The sequence below is a fragment of the Podarcis melisellensis genome (assembly GCF_964234715.1).
Source record: "Podarcis melisellensis genome assembly, chromosome: 4".
NCBI lineage: Eukaryota > Metazoa > Chordata > Lepidosauria > Squamata > Lacertidae > Podarcis > Podarcis melisellensis.
Window position 1 is genome coordinate 33,466,891 of NC_138531.1, and position 27,701 is coordinate 33,494,591.

The window sequence follows — 27,701 nt, forward strand, 5'->3', positions numbered from 1 at the left end:
AACTTGCCAGAGTCTACAACAAAACAGAAGCTTTAAGAATGTGACCACAAAAATCCGGATATGTTTATAAGCCAACAGTCAAGGATTATATGCTTTTTAAAGACAGAATAAAATCCACAGAGGAGTTACCATACTTTTGTATTTAAAATCGCTTCCTAATAGCAGACAACTTTAGTTTTGCATGTGAAGGGTTTGTTTATGTGTCTCCGCAGAGACCCACCCAATTAATGCCCAAAGGTGAAATGTCTATATTTTATTAACACAGGTTTAAGGAAGAGGAGCTTCTTGAACTAAAAACTACACTTCCTGACATTAAGAGCTCTTCAACTTTTGCTTCCCATTAGCCGTGCCATAAAACCAGGCTCACAAATATTGGAGTTGTTTCACCTCCTCTCATCCCAAGTACATCTGAGCAGTCAAGGACAAGGTAACATTTGACGGGGGGGAGGGATGTGCCATGTTACAAAGAGTTCCCCCCTTCCCTTCATTAACCTGGTGCAATATTAGGAAAGCAACGGTTTAAGACACGCTGCTGAACTTGAAATCTTCAGCCAATTCCTGACCTCACATGAAACTGAGCAGCACTCATGTGTCTCGATACTTACGACGATGGAGGTTAAGTCCTCACTCTCAAACCGACCGATGGCTAGTTCCATGGATTTGTACATGGCTGCTGAAATTCGCTGAGTGATCAGGCGGTTCAGATCTATTGACCGACCAAGAAGCTGAAGCAAAAGAAATTCCAAATTGTTGTATCAAATTAAGAGGTACACAGACACACACACACACACACACACACAGAGAGAGAGAGAGAGAGAGAGAGAGAGAGAGACACACACACAAGTTTCCCAAATCTATACAGAGAATGCAATCCTATATAGGATACAATCTTGTTTACATCATTTTTAAAAGAAAAGAAAAAAAAAATCCACCCTGCCCTGATCATCTTTGACTGCAGCAGTGGCTCAGCTAAGGCAGAATTAGGATTGCTCTATACATTACAGTAAATTAATGAGCAAATTATGAATATTTAACAAATCAAACTGCACAGAAACCTAGTTTCTCTGTGTAATGTTCTGCCGACTTACTTCCAGCTCTTGCCTTTTAGAGTTCCTTCGTTGCTTAGCACTGTTACATACATGTATAGAGGTAGAAAGTAGGACTTTCACAATTGCTATCTTAAGGAGATCTAAATTCTGTAGTGCAAAAAGGCAGATGGGTTGCATGAGCAGAGGCTGTGTATTCTGGTCCTGATTAATATAAATCAGAAGATGGGTAGACTACAGGCTTGAAGGATCTGGAACAAAACCCAACTGGTCCAACAACTGGACTCTGGTGCAAAACAGTAGCTCAGTGGGACAGCATCAGCCCTATCAGGAATGGCCAGGGATGTTGGGCATTACAGTTCAGTAACATTGGAGAGCCAAAGTTCCTCCTTCCTGATTTGGTGGGAGTAATTATTTACAATTAAGGTGCCTCCAAGGGCATGCTCAGTCTAGGAACTGGTTTTCAGTACCAGAACTGGGCTTGAAGTCCTTTCACATCCAAATCCAATCCCTATTCCTTTCCCTTCAAGCTCTCTGCATTTCAGCAGCCTATTTGGGTGGAAGCACAGAGCCTCTTTGTTATTTGTTGCTATCATTAAACAAGGAGTCAGAAACATTTGCCAACCTAGAGCAGATCATCCTGTTTGATCTTCCATCCAAAGAGTCTCCTGAATTGCAACTATATATTTTAATTGCACCCAGTTAGAATGCTTGCTTGCTCAGAAAACAAAGATGGAAACTTTAATCAAATCAGTGACTTAAACCAGGACTTAAAACAACCCACCTAGCTGCTAGGTTTACTTTCATACCCTTTCGTGAGAGACTTTGCCAAAAGATTTCCAAAGCCAAGTTGATCGGAAAAAAAGCTTGTGTCTCATACATTTAAGCAATTGTAAGATGGGCCTCAAGCATCAACACAGTGGGGTTGAAGGGGAGATAATTAAGATGGGGGGGTGGGGTGGGGAAGAAACCAAGAATGCCATATACTTACTAACCTGAACATGTCTCTGCTTTAGGAGTGTATTATACCGGTTAGATGTTAGCAAGGGAATCGTTGCTCCCTGATTCTTGCATTCTGATCTTAACCGTTTATCTAAAAGCAGGCTATTTGGAAAGGGAGAACATTTGATGAACAGTTGATGAAAAGCTGCATTTCAAAACTCATAACATGAATGCTTTAAAAAGTTGCTTAACACGACTACTTACCTTCCTGCCATCACCTTGTAGTATCCAAATATCTGGTCTGCCAGCTTGTAGACAAACTGATCAAAGCACAAATTGACCTGAAGACGCAACATATGAATTCCTCAGTTAAAACACAGTATTTACTTAAGCACATTTCCCTTTGGAAATCTACTTCTGCAGCCTTTGTAGACTACATTTTCCATTTGCATCAGGCTCCCCCTTTTAGGGTGTAGGCAATGAGTATGTGCATGAAGCGGGGGAGAAACAGGACTGCCCTGAGCCCCATACACGAAGGGGACACCACATCAACACCAACAAGCAGCACGCATGTGCAGCATTGATCTAGAGAGGCACAGTCTGACCTAGTCTAAGGCAGCTTCTTATGCTTGTATAGGCCTTCGCACATCCATGCAGCTTCAAGCACAACTCTTCTTAATGGATCCAGTTACAGATAGGTAGCCGTGTTGGTCTGCCATAGTCAAAACAAAAAAAATTCTTTCCAGTAGCACTTTAAAGACCAACTAAGTTAGTTCTTGGTATGAGCTTTCGTGTGCATGCACACTTGGTATCTGAAGAAGTGTGCATGCACACGAAAGCTAATACCAAGAACTAACTTAGTTGGTTTTTAAAGTGCTACTGGAAATAATTTTTTTTGTTTCTTCTTAATGGAGTCAGCTCAAACTCACCACCCAGAGAAGCTTGGTCGGTACTTGCAACTGGGTCTTTCTGCTGCAATGCCCAACAGTGGAACTCTCTCCCTTGGGAAGTTAGGGCTGGAGCAGCTTTAGGTGGGCTGTAAAAACTGCTTCATTCCACCTGGCTTTTGATGGGCTGTAAATCCCACTCTCTGGTTTTAATAACGGCTTTGTTCTACTAGGTATTTTAACCTGCGTTGTTCTGCCTAAACGGTACACTGTCTTTGGGGGGGGGTTTGTGAGTAGAAATGCAATGAAAATGCATTTAATAATAAAATAATATCACACATGGGTGACACTGGGTCACAGGAAATCTTGTTCCAACGACCTAGACATGAGGAATGTCTTTGTGCTAGATTCACTACTGCTTGTTCCCTGCATGCAAATTATGAACATGCATTTGTGTGCCTGTCATTCACTCAGGTTCTCCTCACAACATCTGTTCATCTTTACCTACTAATAAACTCTATCGCATGTGCTGCTGCTGAACAGATTTTCAACCATCAGATTCAATTATCTTACCTCTGCCTCAATTTCATCATAGAGGAACTGCTTCTTGAATTTGGTAAGGGCGTAGTGGGCACTGTCATTATAAAGATCTAAAGAATACAGCACGTATCTAAAAGAAGACAATATGTTATTTTTTCAGGCACACGTGTAAAATATTCCTGTCCCCTGACATAATAGACTTGCCACGGGTGAATACAATAAGTGTATAAATGGGCATTAACAAAACGCAAAAGTTATCCATTCCAAAATTCTGGTAACTAGCAAGCATATAGTTGTGCATAGTTGTCACAATGTAGAAATACTCCAGTTCCAACCATCATGACTACAAGTGGGAAGAAGGGATGCTCCGATATTACATACATTACCCAAAACGAAAAGGCCGTGGGAACTTCTGTGGCACGCAGACTGACTAGAGGTAGCTAAGAATGTGTCAAGAGTGTTCTTTTTTGAGCACTAGCAATCCAGTACCCTAGCAGCTCTTCTGAACCAAACCAAGGAGCTCTAAAGTGGTTGTTAGAAGTGGAGGAAGAATGTTACAAGCGGAAAAAGAGGGAAATGACTGGTAAAACTGAACCCATCCTTAGCCCATGAGTAAAGTGGGCAACGGAGTTCTTGAAAAATCTTAGGGCAAAGTACTGAAGATGACCTGAGAAGGCAACAGAGCCCAGCATCCAGGAGGTGGGGGGGGGATGTTTGTCTGCTCTGACAATCTGAAGTTGGGTGAGTGGAGAGGAGGTAATTCTGGGGGCCACCTGTCCTCCTTCAACTTCTTACTTGAAAAGGAGGTTCCTATTCTGCTTACCTAGACTACCCCACTAAGCCTCTAATCTCATCGTCATCAGAATTTTCTGCATCTACTACTCAACAAGAAGTGATAGAATGACATCAGGCTTACTCCATCATCGATGCTTCCTTGGTCTCCAAAATGTGGTCGGTCAGAATCCAAGGCATAGACATCTCGATGGGAAACTGGATCCTTCTGCCCATTGTCAACTCCAAAAAGAACTCCCTGAACCACAGCTGGGATAAGTCACAGCACTGCTGCAGGGTTTCTTATGAAAGAAGAAATGATACCGAATCAATACTCTCGTGAGGGAGAAAATAAGCACATGTACACACAGAAGCAGCACTATTCTAGCGGTGCAGGTGTTGCATGAATGAACAAACAAAAGTGAAAGAGGGTGACTAGAGTTATGCATGGAAAGGAAACCAAAACCGGTTTTCAAATGGAGAACCTACAAAGTTAAATACAGCTGCTATCAACAACCACCCAGCAGAAGCATAAATGGTTTCATCACTGAAAACACTACTGGAAGAATGGCCAACTAGGCAATTTTGGGGCGCACACATGCATGCCCACACATTCTAAACTGGTCTCCCAGCTTGTGCTAGTGCCATGAATGCCACGTTTCCCAGCTTTGGTTAATAAGGAAGTGCAGAAGAGAGGGGACTGTCTTGCAACATCTGTCATCCTTCTATTCACTCAATTAAATGGTGGAATTCTCTCACTCCGTATGGTATGTGCTGATCAAAATTAGTATATATTTTTTTTTATATGGAGGGGCAGAAAGTAATTACAGCAAGTGGAATTGCTCGTAAGACCCTATCCGATATGTCAAAGGTTCCTTCCAGCTCGTCATAGCAGCAGTGTTTTCAGTCGACTAGAGCAGTGATTCCCAAACTTCAAAAGTGCATACCTCAGACCTCTAAGGAGTCTCCTTTTCAGCCTTGGCAATTCATTTACTAGGGCTGGGTACAGAGAAATTTCCAGCAACCTGTCTGATGTGCGCATATAGGAAGCCTTGCTTTTATGGACATTTATTGCAGCTGGCAGAAATGAGCAAAGATTGGCTGCTCTGTTGTCATTCTGATTTGTGCTAGCCCAATATTGCTGGTGGTGGACCTATTTCAAAAGGTACTAGAGGGTCCCGAATTCACTGTTTGGGAATCACTGAACTCGGGAAGCACAACAAGGGCACTAGGGCTAATGAAAGAGAAGAGCATTACGCTTCGACAACACTATAAACATGAATAAAGTCTTCCTCCCATCCAAAGCAGAGTTCGAATAACAGCATGAGTTGGAAAGACAACACAATGTGGTACGACTAGACTAGAGACATGTCAGTAGGTGAATCCACTAAAACAACATGCTTCCGATTACAGCCAACAGTAGAGAGAATGGCAGCCAAAACAAACAAAATTGTTTTACCCAAGGCATGGCATTAGGTTTCTCTCTTTAGAAGAAGAAGAAAAAGGAACTTAGCAGACACGTTTTGGCCATTTTAAGCAGATTTCAATACTGGGACCTCTTATTACGCTGAAATTTTTGCGAAGGAAGAAAGGGAAAGTCGTGCCAACTGGAAAAGCATATGAAGCATCTAACCTCTTAATTCCAGTGTATTTGCAATGTTCCAACACATTAAGAACATAGGAAGTGCCTTTCTGGATTAGACAAGGAGTCCAGAATCCCTGCTTCTAAGAGCAGCCAGGCGATCGTTTTAAAACAAAAGTAAGCCACACAAAATCGGAAACATATTCCCAGGTTATGTTAGAGGTATTAGGACATGCTAAAGCTGGACACTGATCACCTGCGTATCTTACCACTGAAATTTATCAAGTGAGTGTAGAAGAAAGACTCTCGGTGGAATTTTTCTATGTCCAATATGGTGGGCCCCTCAAGGCTACTTCTCAGAGTTTTCTTGGAGCCACTTTTGTCAGCAATGAGGGACTCTAACATGGTTCTCACCATGTAAAGCTGTGTTATTGAACAGAACATTTGTGACGGGGGGGGGGAAAAACACAATACGGAACATTAGTTCAGCATTACGGATGCACACTGCCCAACGCAAAGACCTGCTCCACTTCAAACTGAAACCTGATAAGGAAGTTCAAAAGTCATTAAACCTAAGGCGGTGAGGGGAGAAAGAGAAAGAAGAAAGCCCCACAATTTGCAATGGAACAGTTTGTGTCACCACACTATTAAAAAATAATAAGTAATGCCTTACCACCATAGTTTAAAAGAGTGGGATAGATGTAGGACTGCCTCAGAAACTTGTTTATCACATGCAATAACTTTTCCATTCCCAGAGATCTGAGCTGCTTCAACAGCTCAGCAGAGTTCAAGGACTCTGCCATAGTGCGGACCATGTAGAGCTAAAAACCAACAGAAAAGGAAGAGGCAAAAAAGGGGGAAGAAGAGAGAGTCCGTTAATTAAAAAAACAAACCACATGGGTAAATAAGAAAAGGAGAAAATACAAAACCAGAAGAAATGTACGGTATATTAGTTTGTTAAGACAGGAATAGCAAGACAGCGAAGTATGCGGAAGCCACCCTGGTCTACATCAAAGGTGGACAGGTTTGTTGTTTTGCCTGTTCATTTTGTAAAGGCTGAGAATGCTGCCCATAAGACGATGCCATTTGGACTCTTGTATCCCTACAAGTCATAAAAGATACACAATGCCTTGGGCAAAATTCACTGGGAATTGGTTTCCCCAATTACAAAGATTTCTAGTTGCGATACAGCAAGATGCTACCTGCTGTAGCACTAAAATCTCTTTGGAATGTATTATGGGAATAGCAGCAATGCACAAATTAAATAAATGCACAAATTAAATAAATAGCAGCAATGCACAAAACTACACAGCAAGATGGCTCCAAGGCTGCTGTGTTTGGAATGTTCTTATCTCTCAAAAATGAACAGGCTGTTATACTATGAGAAAGAAGAAGAGCTGAAGGAAGGAAAAGATAAGGGTGGAACAGACTGTAAAAAGGAGAACCACAGGGAGGTGGGGGGGTACAGTGATGACAAGTTTATACTACAATCTATAAAGCTACTACAGCTGCACCCAAAGTACTGCACCAACAAGAAATACTTCACCACCACCACCACTGAACTTCAGAGTTTCCCTGTCCATCTGTCTCCATTCCATATCACAATCTGATTTTGAAAAGTTTTAAGGTTTCAAAACTCTTTCACAGCACAGAATGGGTTCATGGTGAACAAATCCAAAATGCTATTGCTTATTGTGGGACTGGCCACCACCTCTGCATTGTGGCTAAGTCACATGTTTACCATGTTATGTGTTCAAACTTTACACTGAGTTTTAAAATATTGAAGAAGTTACTATATCGCATATTACAATTATTACAGAGTTTTCCTAATATTAGATTTTTGGGGAAGTGTGTGTGTGTGGGGGGGAATCAATAAACTCATCCTGTTCAGCTAACCAATCAAGACAGTTTGGGGTGGTATTGCTTTGTTGTTTTGGTTTAGTTATTTACTTGTGTTTATCTTGTATTTTATTCTGTGAACTGCCCTAAGATCATTTGATGAAAAGTGGCATATTAATAATAATAATGATGATGATGATGATGATGATGTTACATTCCTCCTCACATTAAGGGTAGCTCAATAAAGTCAGATGTTTGAGATCTCCCTTCAAAATAGTAGGGAGAGTAATACGGCTACCATATTTGGGGTGCTTAATGCAAAAGGTGGGGAAATGGTGCAGGAAAAATTTCAGACACCTTACAGATTGTCCATGGAATTCTCCTGGATCCCCTTCATGGGATGGGGATTGGGAACCCTGTGTTGCAGTGGATCCTGTCCTATGTCTGGGACCGAGTCCAGAGAGGAGCATTAGGAGTGTTTTTCAGCTCCCTGGCAGTTATGCAATGGGGTGCCACAGTTCACTATTTCATCCCAAATAATATTTAATACAGTGGTGCCCCGCAAGACGAATGCCTCGCAAGACGAAAAACTCGCTAGACGAAAGGTTTTTTCGTTTTTTGCGACGCTTCGCTAGACGAATTTCTCTATGGGCGTGCCTCGCAAGACGAAAACGTCTTGCGACTTTGTTTCCTTTGTCTTAAAACCGTTAAAACCAAGGGTGCTTTGCTTGAACAGCTGCAGTTGCGACTTGACTTCGAGGAGCAACTGTTAGCACGCGGTTTGGTAGCCTTTTCTCAGACTTTGCTCATTTTTGAAGCTTTTCCAAAACTTTTCCAGAACTTCTTCTGCATCCATTTGGTAAGTTAAACTTTTAAAACTTTTTTTGGGGTTTTTGGATTTTGGGTTGGGGTGTTTGGGATTCAAGGACTTGGTGTTGGGGGGGGGGGTTTTAAGAGAATCTGGGAACTTGTGGGGTTTTTTTTGAATTTTTTTGTTTTTCTGTGACCATTGGGCCATGTGGTTGTTTTTTTAAATTTTTCTGAGTTTGAATTTCTGTGTGCTGGGTGGCTGGGGGAACAGTTGGGGAGGTTTCTGCAGCAATCTGGGAGCTTGTGGGGGTTTTTTTGGAATTTTTTTGTTTTTCTGTGACCATTGGGCCATGTTGTTTTTTTTTGAAAATTTTTCTGAATTTGAATTTCTGTGTGCTGGGTGGCTGGGGGAACAGTTGGGGAGGTTTCTGCAGCAATCTGGGAGCTTGTGGGGGTTTTTTTTGGAATTTTTTTGTTTTTCTGTGACCATTGGGCCATGTGGTTTTTTTTTTAAAATTTTCTGAGTTTGAATTTCTGTGTGCTGGGTGGCTGGGGGAACAGTTGGGGAGGTTTCTGCAGCAATCTGGGAGCTTGTGGGGGTTTTTTTGGAATTTTTTTGTTTTTCTGTGACCATTGGGCCATGTGGTTGTTTTTTTAAATTTTTCTGAGTTTGAATTTCTGTGTGCTGGGTGGCTGGGGGAACAGTTGGGGAGGTTTCTGCAGCAATCTGGGAGCTTGTGGGGGGTTTTTTTGGAATTTTTTTGTTTTTCTGTGACCATTGGGCCATGTTGTTTTTTTTTGAAAATTTTCTGAGTTTGAATTTCTGTGTGCTGGTTGGCTGGGGAAACAGTTGGGGAGGGGTTTGCAGGAATCTGGGAGCTTGTGGGGGTTTTTTAAAAATTTTTTATGACCATTGGGCCATGTTGGTTTTTTTTAAAATTTTTCTGAGTTTGAATTTCTGTGTGCTGGTTGGCTGGGGGAACAGTTGGGGAGGGGTTTGCAGCAGTTGGGGAGGGGCTGGGGGAGCAGTTGGCTAGGGGTTTGCAATTTCTGTGTGGTATGGGTGGCTGGGGGAACAGTTGAGGTTTTTGAAGACTTTGGTGATTTTTTAAGCTTTTCCAAAACTTCTTTTGCAGCCATTTGAGGTTTCTGAAGACTTTGGTGATTGATTGTTGAAGCTCTTCCCGAACCTCTTTTGCATCCATTTGGTTAGTTAAACTTTTAAAACTTTTTTGGGGGGTTTTGGATTTTGGGTTGGGGTGTTTGGGATTCAAGGACTTGGTTCTGGGTTTTAATTTCTGTGTGGTGGGTGGCTGTGTGCTTCTGAATTTTTTGGATTTGAAGCACATCACTGATTTTTTTTTCTTTTTCTGAGTTTACAAAGGAGCTGTGCTGCCATGGGACCCAAGAAGACTGCTGCTGCAGAGGCCGGCGAGAGGAAGAAGGAGAAGGTGACGCTGGAAATGAAGAAGGAGATCATCCGGAAGCACGACGGCGGAATGCGTGTGACGGACCTCGCCAGGGAGTACGGCAGGAATCCATCGACCATCGGGACCATCCTGAAGATGAGGGAGAAGATCATGGCGACTGATGCGGCCAAGGGAGTCACCAGGATCATGAAGAACCGGCCAGCTGTTCTGGAGGAGGTCGAGAAGTTGCTGCTCATCTGGTTAGAAGAGAAGCAGCGTGCAGGGGACACTGTGACTGAGGCCGTCATTTGCGAGAAGGCCAAGGCCTTGCACGCAGACCTCGTCCAGGATCAGCCAGGAACCTCAGGCGAGCCTGAAGTCTTCAAGGCAAGCAGAGGTTGGTTTGACCGGTTCAAGACAAGATCCGGAATCCACAGCGTGGTCCGGCACGGAGAGGCCGCCAGTTCTGATGTTCCTGCGGCTGAAGACTTTGCAGTGGAGTTCCTGGAGGTTGTGAAGACGGAGGGCTACGTTCCACAGCAGGTCTTCAACTGTGACGAGACCGGGCTGTTTTGGAAGAGGATGCCCAAAAGGACTTTCATCACTCAGGAGGAGGCCAAGTTGCCTGGCCACAAGCCCATGAAGGACCGTCTGACCCTGCTCTTCTGTGCCAACGCAAGCGGCGACCTGAAGATCAAGCCCCTGCTGGTGTACCACTCGGAGAACCCACGGGCCTTCAAGAGACACAAGATTGACAAGGAGCAGCTGAGTGTCATGTGGCGATCCAACAGCAAGGCTTGGGTCACACGTGTGCTGTTTGTGGACTGGGTCAATCTTGCTTTTGGCCCTGCTGTCAAACAGTACCTGCTGGACAACGACCTGCCGCTGAAGGCTTTGCTTCTGATGGACAATGCTCCTGCTCATCCTAAAGGCCTTGAGGTGGACTTGTTGGAGGAGTTCAGCTTCATCAGCATCATGTTCCTGCCGCCTAACACCACGCCACTGCTTCAGCCGATGGATCAGCAGGTCATCGCCAATTTCAAGAAACTGTACACCAAGGAGCTTTTCAGGCGATGCTTCGAGGTGACTGACTGCACCACCATCACCCTGCGGGAATTCTGGAAGGACCACTTCGACATCGTCACCTGCTTGAAGATGATCACCACGGCCTGGAACGGGATCAGCCAGAGAAATTTGAATTGCGCTTGGCGCAGCCTGTGGCCGGACTGTGTGGCACCAAGTGACTCTGATGCACCAGAGTCAACAGTGGTGCAGGACATTGTTGCCTTGGGGAGGACCATGGGACTGGAGGTCACAGAGGAGGACATCAGCGAGCTGGTGAAGGAGCACGACCACGAGCTGACCACCCAGGAGCTGGTCGAACTGCAGGCAGAGGCTGCGCAGGAGTGGGCCTCACTGGAAGAGGAGGAAGCAACTGAGGAACGGCTGTCCTCCGAAAGACTGAGGGACATTTGCCAGAAGTGGAAGGAGGTGCAGACTTTTGCAGACCAGCACCACCCTGACAAGCAAAAGGCACGTGACTCTGGGAACAGTTATGATGCGACGGTCATGTCTTCTTTCAGGGAGGTGCTGAAAAGGCGGATGAAGCAGCAGACTATGGACAGGTTCTTGAGCAAGAAGCAAAGAGTGGAAGAGGAGCCTTCTTCGAGTGGTCCCCCAGAGTCTTAGAAAATGTACTGTACACTTTGTTGATTTTTAAATGTTTTTCTGTCATGTTTAGAAACTTAATTTATTTTTCCTTCAATTTTTGAACTGCTCTTTACAGTATGTGTGACTTTAAAGAGCAGTTAATAAACTCTTGTTGTACCAAATTTGGCTTTGTTTGGACTTTTTTTGACCATAGGAACGCATTAATTGATTTTCAATGCATTCCTATGGGAAACCGTGCTTCGCAAGACGAAAAATTCGCTAGACGAAAAAACTCGCAGAACGAATTAATTTCGTCTTGCGAGGCACCACTGTATCTATTTGGAGCAGTTATTAAGAGATTTGGGTCTTAATTCTGCACAACATCTGAATCAAGGAAAGGCTATGGTGCCCTAACAAAGGGACTGAGGGTGGAAAATAAGGTGAGACTGAATCCTGGGAAGACAAGAGGCACTGTGAATGAATGGTTCCTGCATCTAAGAAATTGGCCAATCGCCAGTTGCACTATCCTTAAAGGTGCAGATATGCTTCTGTATCTAGTCCCCCTGAGCGGGGCTTCCTTTACACTTGGGTCCAGAAACAGCAGTTAATGCAGAATGCTGCAGCACCATTGCTGGCAGGAGTAAGACCTTGTCACTACATTGCAACTCTGCTCAAAGATCTGCACTGGCAGGCTGATCAGTTAGTAGGTGTTACTATTGGCAAAATAAAGCCCTTAACAATTTGGGACAGGTTTATTGTGCCACTCGACCACTTCAATCTGTGGAACTGGGATATGACAAATAATGTTCATTCCACACTTGGAAGGAATCAATCCTTCTTAGTGGCATCGTTTACATTTTGGAATTCTGCAATGTTCCCAGCATCTGCTAAAAACTACCAACCCTACCCAGACAGGAAAACCTGATAGATGTGTGATTTTTAATGTTAGTTTTAAAAACTGATTTTATTTCATTTGTTTCATTTGTTTTTAACTTTTGGTTTTATTGGTAATTTTGATGTGTGTGTTATATTTTATATAAACCACATTAAGAAGTTTTGATGATTAAGCAGTATGTAAGTCCTGTTAAATAAAATTAAATGACTAAAATGTATTTTATAATCACAAAAAAATAAAAACAAACAGCTTAATTGTACTCACAAGTACTGATGGCCCGATCTGCCAATTTTGGATTCTGATTCTCATCTTTTCAATCTTCAGTACACTCCTAACTGCTGTGTCATTTTGTGATTTTTGTTTTAAACACAGCATTAAAATCCTAATGCGTTTTATTGTGCATTTGTCCTAATACACACATTCTGCAAGCAATTTTCCCCAATACAGTGGAACCTCGGAAGCCAAATGCCTGTGAACTCAAACGTTTTGGAAGCGACTGTTCCGGTTTTCAAATTATTTTTGGAAGTCAAACGTTTTGGAAGTCCAACCGACTTCTGGAACGGATTCCATTCAACTTCCAAGGTATATCTGTACAGGTGTATGCATATGTTTTAGATTTTAGAACAGCACTGCAAGAGTGTGGAGTTCGCCAGGTAGCTGCATTTCAGCTCACATATTGGTTTGGGAAATGCCAATTAGGGAGGTTCACATTTTAAAATGCAAGCAGAGCAAATGCCTCTCCCATCTCTACACACAAGTAGAAACAGCCAAGAAAAGAAGAGAATACCCCAGAAATAAACCACAGTAGGCATAGGCAGAGAAAAGTCATTACATGTGTATATGTGTGTGTACACACACACCATACTGAAAACAGGTATATACCATTTGAGTGCAGGAAGATAAACACAAGGGCATCAGACATACAAACAACTAAAACTTTGTAAAAACAAAATTTAAATATAGAAGCATTAATCCCACAGGAGGTACATGCTGTAAAGGAAAGGCTTGTGGGAGGGGGCATGGAAAGGGAATAATCAGCGTAGAAAATTAAAATGACAGTACCCCTGCATGAGATTTTTTTTTTTTCACTAATCCAGATTTACACAGGATTTATATAACTAATCTTTTTAAATGGGTTCATTCCACAGTAATTCCTGTATCAAGTCAGTGACACACATACCAGAATTAAGAGAGAGAGAAAGAAATTACCTGGGTACTGGAGGGGCCCACTGCTCGTCTTGGGACTTTGACATCAAAGCCACTTTTGGGATCCTTCTCTCCCCTCAGCGCAGGGTCATTAAACGGCTCACGGCCACCTTCCCAGTCGCACACAGTCTTTCTGATCGCCTGGAGAACGCTAGTCGCGATCCAAGAGGGCATGTGAGTTCCTGATAAAAGTGTGAACTCTTCCATAACAACCACAAGCATCCTGACACAAGCATTCTAAAGTCACCACACATTCCACAGACGGCTAAAACTGTCATATCGAGAACACGCCTCATTTTCCACCAACGGACTGGCTAAAGCAAACATTCCATATCCTTGTGAATTCTTAAGCCTGGAAACCTCTGCTTTTAAATAATTGAGAACACAGCAGGTTTCTTTCAGATTTACCGTTCAAGTGCAAGTAACGCCTTTCCTTGCATGAAGGGGGCGTCCTGTGTCAAAGGGTCAAGTGACTTCCCAGACGTGCTTCCAACATCCACACACTGAGCATGAATATCTGTAGCCCTTACTCCAACACACAGACATCCATGTGCATAAACTTTTATGGAAGGTGGAACCTTGTGCTCACCCCTAAGATGCCTGCACTCAACACATGGCTGTTATAGTGAGGAGGGTAACTGTATAATGCCAGTGCTTGGACAAGTTGCACAGGCCTGCTGTTTCTTCAATGTGTAGAGGCCCCTTCACACATATGAAGTGGCTGTTATAGCTCCAGGGGCCTTCTGGCAGTTCTCTCACTGTGAGAAGTGAAGTTACAGGGAACCAGGCAGAGGACCTTTTGGGTAGTGGGGCCCGCCCTGTGGAATGCCCTCCCAGCAGATGTCAAGATGATAAATAACTACACAACTTTTAGAAGACATCTGAAAGCAGCCCTGTATAGGGAAGTTCTAAATGTTTAATGTTTGATTGTGTTTTAAATATTTTGGTGGGAGCTGCCCAGAGCGGCTGGAGCTACCCAGCCAGATGGGTGACATATAAATAATAAAGTTATGATTCTTGTTTTTATTAAAATTGCAACTGTGATGTGGACCCTTGTGAAGGAAAATGTTACTGGATATGTATGGTTTAGCTTTGTTTAACAGGCATCATGCAAAGTGACTTTGTCATTACTTTCTCTCAAGGGAACTGCAGTTCTGGGAGGAAACGAATTCCCAATAGCCTTACTAAGGATGCAATCTACAAAGCCCTGCCAAAGAGATATGAATACAGCACTCTCTTCCTACTTTCCTAACTAATGCCAGGCATATAATGCCAGTACATTGCCACCCAATATCTGATCAATGGCCAGAACAGTTGCAGAGTAGCTCATCAGCAACTGTGGGAAGTATGGCATGAGAGAGCTTGCAACGGCCGCCATGGAGCTGTCACAACTGCAGAAGCTCTGGCAATACTGCACAGCTGCTGGGCCATGTGGTCTGTAGGACACTGGGTAATACAGGTGGCCAGGAGATGGAGAGCCATTGCACACAGCAAGTTTTGTGGATCCCATCCAAAAAAACATTCTCAAGTTTCCATTGGGAGAATTCAAGACAGTCCCACTGCATTGTAACAGATGCTCTCAGGTGCTATGTTTTCCCTTTAACAAATACTGAGCATCTGAATGAAAAAATAAATGGCACGAGAGGGCATTAGCCACCACCTTTGGATGACATTCTTCTTCTTCTTGATGGCCTGTCTCAACGGTTCTCTAAGTGTAATCTGGGCGAAATCCTGGAGCGCGGCATAGATGGTATGGCGAATGGCATGATTGAAGACGCTTTCCATCCTCCCCATTAAAACCTGCAGCCCTTTAATCATCGCTATAACCTGCATGGGGGGGGGGGGAATTGGTTTTCACATAATTAGACAAAGCACAAGTCATGAAGAGAAAAGAGGTGGGTGATCGTGGTCAGAAGGCATTTTCTCTTTCTTACCTCAACAAGAGCAAACTTCTCTTCGCTGGTATAATTGTATCGTGTTGCTCTTTCGTACTCTTCTGCATTGTCTGGACAATCTTTGTTGGAATATTTGTCCGTTGGGTGCACCAGCTTCCAAGAATACTGCAATTGATGAAGGGGGTTAAGAATGGCCAGAACCGACAAAAACTGAACTGAGAAACCACAGTAACAACTGCAGTACACCACTAAGGCTGAATGAAAGCTTATATACTATTGCGCTTTTGAACAGGCAACTACATTTCATTAGATCAATAGTTGCTAAGCCCTAAAATAGGAAGATCAACACCCCAAGATAACAAATAACGTGGTGATGTGAATACAGAAGCAAGCTTCTGCGTGTGCAGGTAATGTATTGATATTTTTACCAAGTTCGCCACATGTAGCTTTGGCACTGAACCTTGCATGATGGGGAACTCTTCCACAAGGAAGTGTTTCCAGTGGCTTCTGTAAAATGGCCATAACTGTAAAACAGTGGTTTTTAATCTTATATTCTAATATGAATATTACTAAGTGGAAGGTGGACAAAAACTCCACAAAGATCTCATGCCAACTCAACTAGCGGAAAAAATTCCTTCAAATGTGACATTCAGATGCATGCTCCACATAATAGTTTTGAGTCTATTTGAGATCTTTAACTCATCCAAGTAAGGGTGCAAACAGAGTATCACATGCTGCTCTATAATATGCCATCTAAAGATTACAGTGAAAACAAAACATATCCACTCCCCCTCACGGTTGCTTCTCTTTAGAACTTCCCACAGCCTGCCCTGCACATACCACTTCCATAACATGTGCACTCCACTGAGACAGAAGTTGAAGACCTTGGAGAGAAAGGTCAAAGAGCTTCCGATACTCAGCATCAGTCTTCTGAGCTTCTTGGCGGCCTGATCCAGTCACTACCTGTAATGAAAAGCATGCTTGTTAAAACATGCAGTGCATATATGACTAAACATGAATTGTTTTAGAGTGCGGAACATAACCATCTGTGTGTGCTTTTCAGGTTTCATAAAAAACATGCTGAGGCTCATTTTCCATATTACAATATTGGAGCCACTTCCCCATAGTGTAGCCCCATGCTGGTCCACCCAGCACCCACGGTGTCCCGTTGCGCCAGAAGCAGTTTAGTCATGCTGGCCACATGACCCAGAAAGCTGTCGGTGGACAAATGCTGGCTCCCTCGGCCTGAAAGTGAGATGAGCGCCGCAACCCCATAGTCGCCTTTGACTGGACTTAACCGTCTGGGGTCTTTACCTTTTACTCAGCACCCATAACAAGCTACAATTCACAGGATTCTTTGTGGGGGAGACATCAGCTTTAAATGAGTAGTGTTTTAATTTATGATGAACAAGCATTTACACCACTATTTTCCCCACTGGTCAAGGTGACTCTGGTCTGGAACTCTTTCCCCATAATAAGAGGGTAGGGAACAGAAAGACCCATAGTTAAATATACTAATGTGCTCTTTCTCCATCTTACTTCACATAATTTAGAACTGAGGCTGAAATATACCGTATTTTTCGCTCTATAGGACGCACTTTTCCCCCTCCAAAATTAAGGGGAAATGTGTGTGCGTCCTATGGAGCGAATGCAGGCTCCTTGGCTTCAGTGATAGCAACGTGAAGCCTCCGAAGTGCAGAGGGAGTGCTCCCTCCGTGCTCCGGAGGCTTCGGATTGCTTTCGCTGAAGCCTGGAGAGGTGCACACCGACCTCTCTCACTCTCCAGGCTTCAGGGATAGCCGCCTGAAGCCATTGGAGCGCAGTGGGGACTCGCGCTGCGCTCCAAAGGCTTCGGGTTCCTTTTGCTGAAGCCGGGAGAGCAAGACTCCCGAAACCTTTGGAGTGCAGGGCGAGGTCCCGCTGCACTCCAAAGGCTTCAGCCATGCGCCTGCATGGAAGCCGGAGGAGGAACAGAAGGGTCTCCTTCTGATCCTTCTCCAGCTTCGCTTGAAGGGGCGCTGCGCAGTTCTCCCTCTCTGTGCAGCGCCCCTTCAGCCACGCGCCTGCCTGGAAGCCGGAGGAGGAACAGAAGGGACTCCTTCTGTTCCTCCTCCACCTTCGCAGCGAGGCGGCTGTCCTGTGAAGCCGGAGGAGGAACAGAAGCTTCGCTTGAAGGGGCGCTGCACAGTTCTCCCTCTCTGCGCAGTGCCTCTCCTTCGCAGGGCAGAGAGGGAGAACTGAGCAGCGCCCCTTCAGCGACGCTCCTGCCCTGGCTTCTGCCTTAGCCGCGCACAGCCTCTTCGGGCAGGGGGAGCCTTCATCCCGCTGCCCTGAAGAGGTTTTTTGGCGCAGTTATCGCAGAAGCCAGAACAGCCACACGGTATCCCAGAAGCCAGATCCCTCTTGCTGTTCTGGCTTCTGGGATTCAAAATATATTTTTTTCTTGTTTTCCTCCCCCGCAAACTAGGTGCGTCCTACCATCTGGTGCGTCCTATAGAGCGAAAAATACGGTAGTTAAGAAATGAACCCTGTGATCAAATTAAGTCCTGGGTAATGCACATCATATGTCTTGTGGCCTTTTCAGGCTACATATTTTCATAAATAAACTTGTGCCTAGTTGTTGTTTTTAAATAAGTATTAAAAAAACCTGGTATGGAACTTGTTAGAAAACTGACACACACAAATGTGGAATTCACTAATAGCACTTTGCCACTCAAAAGGGTGCAAATGTTTTACTGACACCACACAAGTGTAAGACTAACACTACTTAGTCTGTACGAGAAACAGGGGCACATTTTTATGTTTAGAACTGCTAATGTAACAGGTTGGGTGCATATAAAACCTGATTCCATCCAAAGACTCATGTCCTGCATTAATCTACACACCTCACTATTGCTGTAACGAGCCAGTTCCGAAATAAAACGCATGTGGTCTTCTCTTATCTGGATCATTTGCTCACAGATATTGTACTGGGGACTGCTGCTGGAAGAAGTGCATGTCCACCTAGGGTAGGGGGAAAAGAGAAAAGAAAGCATGAAATTACTAAAACAATATATGATACATTCCCATTGCAAGGAGATCCATGCCCCACAGATGAATTTTCTTTAAGTGAACTGCAAGAATGACTTGGAGCAATTTCGTAGTTCTTGGAAAAAGCAAGCTAGCACGTTTTTTCAGTTCTTACCTAGATTTATTTTCTTCATAGTGAGCACTAGTCTTAATGTATCTCGCCAGTTCGATCTGCATGTCGCCAAACAGTGGAACTACTTGCAGCTGCTGGACTCAAGAGAAAACAAATTAAACAAAGTTAATTATGTGCACCTTCTGGTTTCATTCAGGACTTAGCCACACAATCAGCAAATACATAAACTAACTCTACAATTCTATAATATGCAATCATGTCTCTCCATGGAAATAATATTATTTTGTAAAGGTACCAAAAAAGAAACCCCCTGTGGTTTGTGCTGGCAAATTACAACATTCCCAGAACAGAACCAACACCTTCTGCTGGCAATAGGGCCTTCAACACACACACACATCTGGCTTGAAACATCAGGACAATACTAAGCATCAGGGAATTTGTCATCTGGACATGCTGTCGACTTGAAATATAGTGGGTTGCATCCAACGACATATACTTACACAATAAAACATCCTCTCCCCATAAACTCCCACATCTGGTTCTGGAGGTCCCCCAAATACTTGAGAACAGATTTGGAGGGGCAGAAGGTAAGAAAAGGGAGGGGAAGTTGCACTGCACAAGCAGAAATCATTGTGCAAAAAGGATGGCTTCAATGGATACAAACCTATATATTTTAAGAATCATAGGCAGGAAACCACCTTCATGATGTAATCAGAGCCAGGAAAGTTCGCATGCCTAGTCACTCAGGTGACCAACTACCCACGTACCTAAGTAATATATAACCACTCCCTTTTCAAAAGACAGACAACCTTCTTAACCAACCTTAAAAAACTTGTCAATCTTGTTCAGATTTATCCTTTTCTTGGCATCCAGCTTATAGATGTTACTGACGCTGCCATCCATCAGATACAAACCAAAACCCATTACCTGAAAAGAGAATAAAATAACATTAAGACCTGTCGCCTGATTCTTAACTTGATCAATGCTCAAAGCAACAAAACCTTGTAAACCTTCCTCAAAATAAAGTTTATTAGAGCATAATGGCACAAGCATCATAAATATGATTCACCATTTTATTTTTCTACCACTGACCAAACTCTCTTTTCTAAACATGCATATGCACGTAAATTTCTATTATTTAAGTACCCCCAAAGTCATGCTGGACCTTTGCCTTGAGGCCTTGATGAGCTGACATGATGGCTGATAAACCAAGGATGTATCCCGACAAGACAGAGGTGTTGTGCCTCAGGGATGCTCCTTGATAAAACATGGACACCAAAAGCCCAGTTTCTGTGACTCAGAGTGGCTAATTGCAGCTAGAGTTAGGGTACCAGCTATGCCTGTTCCTGGTCCAATATAACCTGTCCAAAGCTATCTATGATCTGGAAACCTCCCAAATCAGGTTACCAAAATGTATTTTATACAGGGCTTTATTTGATGATGGTTTAGAAGCTGCAGCTAGTGCAAAATGTGATGGCTCATTGAGATGAGACCATAGCACATCTATTTTGAAGACTTTGCATCAGTGGCATATAGGCTACCAAACTCAATTCAATCAGTTAGCATTAACATATAAAAGCCCTAATCGGCTTGGAATCTGAAGGAGCACCTCTTCCCATCATCAGCCTGGCTGTGTGTTAAGATCTGCAATAGGGCTTTCTTATGGTCCCACCATCAGCAGAAGCCCATGGAGATATGACACAGCCTTCTTTGTGATGGCAACTCAATGGGGATATTTTCTTCCCCCACGAATCAGCTAGTGCTGACATAAATTGCTTCTCGGTGCTGGAGGACCAAAATATATCCCAGGTGACTCACCATTCAGACTTGGGGGAGATTTCATCCAAGTCTCAAATATGGCAACCATTGATATCCAGAACAAAACACTGAGATCACCAGATCATTTTTACAACCATGAAAATTCAGAGGGGTATATGCATGATGCTCTGTACATATACATTTTTCTCATACCTAGTCATCTTGAAGTTGTTCATGTATAAATCTTGAAGCTTCTCTTATGAAAAGAGCCCAGTTTCTAATTTAAAGTTTTCATAATTGTAATATATTTGGGAGATATCAGAAGCAAGTGAATTACAAAACTATCCTTCCTAAAATATTAAAATCAATCATTAACTCTAAACACAGGGTAAGACTGTGCTTCACCAGAGGCCATAGAAGCAGGCACCTGGACTTTTAAAATAAAACACAGTCAAATATGTTAAGAATAAGCACAATAAGCTCTGGAACCCTTAGAATATCCCAGCCAAATTTACCTGCTACATTTCAGAGCTATAAGCATCTGAAGGATAAATGCTTCTCATTATTCAAGTATGATAATCAGATTTGAAAGCTGTTAAACTAGCTTTCCTGTGCAGTCCTAGATATACTGCAAAGAGATTCCTAGGCACAAATAAACTACCCTTTTCAACATTTTTAAAATTACTATATTCATTTGGCTAAAAACCAATGGAATGAATGCATACGGAGCCATTTGGAGGCACAGTGCCAAAAAATTCCTGGGCACAAATACATTGCTTTTTTTCAACATTACTATATTCCTTTAGCTAAAAGCCAATATAATGAATGCCGAGCAATTTAGTTCCTCTAAGCATTGCAAATGGTAGATTTGCCTCTGCATATCTTTTACCCAATATGACAAAATGACACAAAAACGTTCTAATTCCATTTTTGCCTTTTCTCTACCCCCTTCATTAAAATCATCATTTAGTCCCTGTGCATATAGAAGTGTGGAGGGAGGGAATTCACAAACATAAAAGAGAGGCTGAAAATACTTCAAAGAGTATACCAATTATTCCAAGTTACTTGACAACGAACATCTAACATTTCAAGAGTATTTTCAATGCTCACCCAGCATTCCTCCCCTCCAACCCCCCCCCCAATGCTGAAATGCTTCAAGCAGCATATCTTACTTTTAGGAGCATGTGCTTCTCACTGGGTGTTAGATACATTTTGTTTTCATAGTAATCCACACATAAATTCACAATATCAGCAAGCAGCTCTTCATAGCCAGGAATCACCTCAAGTTGTTGCTGTAAAGACTAGAACAGAAACCAGTTTAACTTTGTATATGGCAACAGGGGGTGGGGAATCAAGAGAGAATATTTGTGGAAATCATATGTATGGAAATAGCTGGATTTTATTATATTATTCAGCACGTAAGATACCGTGCTCTGTACAAGAATAAGAAGGGAACAATGACATCATAGTTTTGTTTACTTAAAAACATACCTGCGTAATCTTATTGTGATTAGCAAGAAACATGGAGAGGTTCTGGGATTCTTGGATAGACTGAGGGTCGGCCATTTTACGCAGAAATTGGGCAGCCCTTCAAAGGAAACAGGAGAAAAATAAGTTAAATCTTGCAAGAATGATAGACATATCTTTCATCACTATAGCTATGCCACTGGCCCCTGCAAGAAATGCATTACTGCAAAGCCGAGTGTATGAATGAAGGACATTTGCTGTATCTTAATGATTTGTTGTCACTGGATAGAGACGACTCTGCTGGCCTCCACTAGTTTTTCTGCTGCTAGAGAAGAAGCCAGCACACACGTGTGCACATGCATGCACACTATGGGATCCAATGTCACACCTTGATGAGCAATGTAGAAACCAATACGGTGGTACCTCTGGTTGCGAATGGGATCCGTTCCGGAGCCCCGTTTGCAACATGAGCAGAACGCAACCTGCACAGACTCAGGTTTGCCACTTCTGTGCATGTGTGAGACGTCATTTTGAGCGTCTGCGCATGCGGCGAAACCTGGAAGTAACCCTTTCCAGTACTTCCGGGTCGCCGCGGGACACAACATGAAAAGATTTAACCTGAAGCAAACGTAACAAGAGGTATGACTGTAAATGCAAGTGCAGTGGGCAGGAGACTCAAGTTGTTGTCCCGACACACTCTGTTCTGTCATTATTTTCCAGCAGCAATAATTTGTGATGCAAGTGACTCACAGTTGCCAGCATAGGGCGCATTCATGGAGATGGATCCTGCAACAGGGGCTTTCCATAAGGATCAGTTCTGACAGGGTAATTAGGCAGAGCCACTTCTACTTTGGAATCAACTTTCAGCGGTAACTACCTAATTTTTAAATCATTCTTGAGGAACCATATAGAATGCAAAACAGGTGTGTGTCAAGAACAGCACCCAAAACCAACTTCATTTTTTCCTTCCTGAACCTTTTCCTTTTTTTCCACCTTCCTTTTTAGGCAAAAATATTATGCTTATTTTATATTTCTAATTTACCCCTCTTGAGTGGACAACAAATTTTAAGACATGCAACAATATAAAAATATACCAAGAGGCAAGGACCTCGTTTATGGTTGGAAGTTATTAGATTGACGTCATACAGATAACAAAGGAAAAAGGATGCGAAATAACACTCAATGACTGAATGGCATCTCACTTAAGACAACAAGTCAAACCATGCAGGCAAGAGCACAAAGAAACCTCCATGAACTTAGTATACACCCATAAGGGGTGCAGATCCAAACTACCAATTTTCAACAAATCATTAAAGTGGGAGTTAGCTGGGTGTGTTGTTTTCAGCTGCCATCTGAAGACAGAGCTCTTAGAAAACTGCCTTCTCTCTTTGCTTCCCCACCCCCTCTCACTCACACACTACCCTTCAGAAGTCCAAAAGCAACAGCACAGCCTGAATTGCAAGTGGTTTTACACTCAGACACTAGGTGGTTGTCTTCCCCGCTGCACAGAATGGGATTTTTCTGAAAGGCGCAGTGTGGGCTTAATGAAGCTATTCATCATAATTAACATCATAATCAACCACCCGGCACATTTCCGTGGGGCATTGTTTTGCAGGTGTTATCTCAGAGGAACAGCCCCTTGTTGCCTACAAGCTTCCCAAACCTATGCACTTTTTTGCAGAAGCAAGTCCTAAGGTATGAACTCCAGGTGACTGCAGCATTAAGGCACAGAACATAGAGATAACACACTTAGAAGACAGCAGTTCAAACATGTGATTGCATGAGATGAACCCAGAGCTTGAGTTTGTTATTTATTTTTTAAGCTCTGCTGGTGCTTAAACCTCCTTACAAATAAGATTGCATCCTTGTGATGCTGCAATGTGCCAGAGGTCCATCCCATTGTAGCTCGGACTGGGTTCCTCATTGCAGTGGCAGAACACACTTCCCACTGAAGTTAGAAAGGCTCTGATTTAACAGGTTGCTAACTTTAATTTCTCGGGGTTTTTTAATAAGCTACAGCAGAATTATAAGTTTACTCAAGAGCAGTCATCTATTTTATTTACAGAGGGTTTTTTGTATACTGCTATAGTATTATTGTGATGTGCAGCATTTTATTAAAAATTGTGATAAATAAATAAAATCAGACCTGGCAAGACTTGCAAGGTCCCACCATGAGCAGAATGGAATGCCACTTACATGCAATGGAATGTCTCCTGCATTCCATGCCCTCTCCCTTGCGCCCCCCCCCCCAGCACACTCTCAAGATCTGGCCATGAGATACTGGGTTCCTCCCCCAAGCTTCAGACTGTGGTGCATCAGAAATTAAGCACTGTACCCCAACAAGTATGCTTCGGAGGCTCTCTGTTGACATGGTTCAGAACCGGATATGGGCACTGAAATTGTTCCGAGGCTGAGCCCCAGCTCGAAATAAGTTCCACCAGAATTAATGCATTTTCCAGTGCAACATTTTTCTTCAACCTTTCTTCAACAGTTATCACCGTTGGGAGTGCTTTTGCAAAGATGCTCATGGAGGCATATTGTAACAGAAACGCAATTTCAAAACGGGCAGCCCATTTCTATTCCACCCCTCCAGGAAAAAGATATCCACGCACAAAAGTCATCTCTTATCTGCCTCATGCACATTTCCTGGAGAAACAGGTAAGAAGAATGTCACATTGACACCAGTCCCCAATCCTGTGCAATTTCTAACCTGAGCCCACCTCTTCTTGTTTCAACTCACTCTGAGAATATTTTCCAGGACACATTTTATACCTTTTTGGGGGTGGGTGGAGGGAAGATATATATTTTACAAGTATACACAAAATGTGAATATAGCATATAGCAAACAACTAGTGCCATCTTGTGGCCACACTGTCCTGTGGCGCTATAGGCAACTTCATATGCCAAGAGAAAAAGAATGTTTCCTTTTCCATAGGGGTAACTGCTGACAGAAGACTTAATCTGAAACTCCTTGCAGAGAATGTGCCCCTATCAAACACTGTTTCCAGTATATAAACACCCTGAGGGTTGTCCGACATATTATACTTTTTTTGACGATACACAAAATATGTGCACACAAGGACTACATTTTTCTAGACACACATTCCTATAGGCATGTATGCTAGGAAGCTAGTATGTCTCGCAGCAAGCTGCCACAGAGGTATTTGGAGGTGAAAACATGTTTGCCACCACGCAATCTGTGAAATAGCCTTAATTCAACAGGTATGACAAGGCATAGGCAAACTCAGCCCTCCAGATGTTTTGGGACTACAACTCCCATCACCCCTGGCTAACAGGACCAGTGGTCAGGGATGATGGGAACTGTAGTCTCAAAACATTTGCCTATGCCTGGGTATGACACTCAGCAACTGTGCAGGGCAGGTGTGGAGAACCTTTGGCCCTCCAGATGTTGATGAACTCCAACATCAGCCCCAGGAAACATGACCAATAGCTAGGAATGATGCAAGTTGTACTTCAGCAACATCTGAAGAGTCAAAGGCTTGTCACACCTGACATAGGGTTACAGTGATCCACTAGTTCCAAGCAGCTCAGACGCAGAAGATTAGAAGAGACGTTGCACTGATAAAACAGCAAACACAATACTAAAACTCTGTACTAGTTGGCATGATTCACAGTAACAACATAAACCAACTATAGAAAACGCTGGCCCCCGGCCCCACAGAGCATCTCACCGTTTGTAGGCCGAATGGTCATTCTTCACACTACACTTCATATTTTTCAGCTCATCCAAAACAGCAAACATGTTGATAAACTTTCCAAGAGTGATCAGATATGCTTCAGACACAAAGTCCTTCCTCCTCTCGGCATGACACAAACGCTTCACCTCTCCACAGAATCTTTCGATTGCATTTCTCTGTTGATAAAAACAAATCTCTGTGTTGTTGTTGTTTAAAGTAAGAGTGCTACCCACAGGTTGTAGTGATCAGATTTGTCCACACACTGCTGATACACAAAATGACTCTCCACATGAACCATTCATTAAGTAATAAATACCACACATAACTACCATGGAACAGACAAGGCAGATGAGGAAGGAAGGATGCTGGAGAAAGCTTCAATCATGAAAAGCACTGGGAAAGAAGAACAGCCATCAAGTTAGCAAGCAATATTCGTTTACCTGAAAGTACATAAAATTCATCAGTTTTGTGACCTCTGGCTCCAGCACTTCCACTGTTTTTTCATAAATTTCCACTCTGTTTGGCTGCTCATTACATTTCACCTGAAAAGCGGAGGGCAGAATTTGTCAGATTATATACTCTTCATACACATCTTTCTCACCTAGTTATAAAAAAATTATTTATTTAATTTATATACCGCCCTATACCCGGAGGACCCAGGGCAGTTCACAGAAGAAAACTTCTACACACAAAAATATCTATGTCAAAACATGCAAGCTACACTATGTCACATAACACAGCTTCTTATTGAGCACTTGATTCAATAACTATTCTACCAAATGCAACACACTTTAGTCAAGCGCTGGAAAGGGCTTGCCTAGTAGTTCAATAACAGGTTGGTGGTGTCTCTTACAAAGATCGAGAGGGGGTGAGTAGAGTTTCACATTGGTTCTGCCTCTAGTACTACTAAAATAGAGGAAGGTCATCTCCAATGTCAGCACCTGCCCTCTTTCCACTGTACAGCACTTCCTCATTAATTTTCTAACGTTGTCCTCTATTGCAGTAAAAAATATGTGTGCTGCAAGAACGAGAAAGCGTCCAAGATAAAGATGGGAAGTGGTTCCTGTACACTGAGACATGTGCACACACCCTTCAGGCAGGTAGACAGGTCTGAGAAGGCAGCTGTCCCAGGAACCAGCTGTATGGAATGGGAGACACAACACCTTTGTAAGAAGCCAAAATGATAGCACTAAAGAGTCCATGTTGCTCCATTACCTGAGGAATGGCTCTTGAGCAGCTTCTCCATGTATACAGCATGACAGCATATTCTTGCCCTTCTTCCAACATTTCGTTCTATCGTAAAAATAAAAGCTGTTATTTCGATGAAGAAGGTGCAGAGGTGAACACAAAGGGAAGTTTACTGGAGCTAGCAGTGATGTAAAGAAAGAAATAAAACATCTGCCTGGCATCTCAGAAGTGATAAGCTAAAAGCTTTCATCAGAACACTGACCAAAATTTTGCTTTGACTATTTCTCCAGCTCTGAACATCGCCAACTGGGAATTCTAAGCCCTGGTTTTTCCAAGTAATTGTGCTTAGGAACATAGCCAAATCTTTCGCTTTCAACAATAACGGTTACGGCTTCAACAAATCACTGAATGAATCATATCCCCTAACAAACGGTGGAAGAAAAAGGTTCTTGGGATGCTTAATTGGTATGTGCCCAATACTAAACTCTCACATTTGAGCAGAATCATAGAACAGTCTAACTGCAGAAACATAGGGTGCTGTGTTATTTATACCAGGTCAGACTGTTAGTCCATCGAGCCAACTGCCTCCTCTGACTTGCAGTGGCTCTTTAGGGTCCTACACAAAGGGTCTTTCACATTGCTTGATACCCAATCCTTTCAAAACTAGAGATGCCAGGGACTGAGCCTCGGAACGTCCACATGCAAATCATTTGGTCCGTCACAGAACATGGCCCCTCCCTTAAAGACAAAGAACCTGGGACCTCTAGCATCCTAAATGAGAATCGTGCATCCTCGACCAACCTTCCCTAGCCTGGTGTCTTCCAGGTGTTTTTGGACGGCAATACCCATCAGCTCTAGCCATCAAAGCCTTCCCCTTTAAATCGTAAAAAAGGAAGGCTAAGCAGTGAAACTTGCCAATCCAGTATATAACTAAGGAATAATGTAACACCAGGTGGCTTATTTTAGCAGAATCAAG

At 43.1% G+C, this 27,701-nt stretch overlaps 1 protein-coding gene across 2 annotated transcripts in view; it reads right to left on the reverse strand.

Moving 5' to 3' along the window:
• Nucleotides 1-27,701, reverse strand: part of CYFIP1 (cytoplasmic FMR1 interacting protein 1) — a 62,426-nt gene that overhangs the window by 26,161 nt on the left and 8,564 nt on the right. Inside the window, exons 4-21 of one of the 2 annotated variants that reach the window (XM_081907526.1) lie at nucleotides 26,753-26,830; nucleotides 25,978-26,079; nucleotides 25,532-25,713; nucleotides 21,864-21,960; nucleotides 21,545-21,673; nucleotides 19,437-19,541; nucleotides 18,657-18,748; nucleotides 18,358-18,475; nucleotides 16,313-16,435; nucleotides 15,512-15,637; nucleotides 15,238-15,404; nucleotides 13,581-13,728; nucleotides 6,442-6,589; nucleotides 4,332-4,488; nucleotides 3,449-3,545; nucleotides 2,253-2,329; nucleotides 2,042-2,150; nucleotides 606-725 (exon numbers count right to left, since the gene is read on the reverse strand). In XM_081907526.1, coding sequence (XP_081763652.1) covers nucleotides 606-725; nucleotides 2,042-2,150; nucleotides 2,253-2,329; nucleotides 3,449-3,545; nucleotides 4,332-4,488; nucleotides 6,442-6,589; nucleotides 13,581-13,728; nucleotides 15,238-15,404; nucleotides 15,512-15,637; nucleotides 16,313-16,435; nucleotides 18,358-18,475; nucleotides 18,657-18,748; nucleotides 19,437-19,541; nucleotides 21,545-21,673; nucleotides 21,864-21,960; nucleotides 25,532-25,713; nucleotides 25,978-26,079; nucleotides 26,753-26,830 — 2,175 coding nt within the window. Of the gene's footprint in view, nucleotides 1-605; nucleotides 726-2,041; nucleotides 2,151-2,252; nucleotides 2,330-3,448; nucleotides 3,546-4,331; nucleotides 4,489-6,037; nucleotides 6,192-6,441; nucleotides 6,590-13,580; nucleotides 13,729-15,237; nucleotides 15,405-15,511; nucleotides 15,638-16,312; nucleotides 16,436-18,357; nucleotides 18,476-18,656; nucleotides 18,749-19,436; nucleotides 19,542-21,544; nucleotides 21,674-21,863; nucleotides 21,961-25,531; nucleotides 25,714-25,977; nucleotides 26,080-26,752; nucleotides 26,831-27,701 lie in introns of both variants that reach the window. The other variant, XM_081907525.1, reaches the window with a different exon arrangement.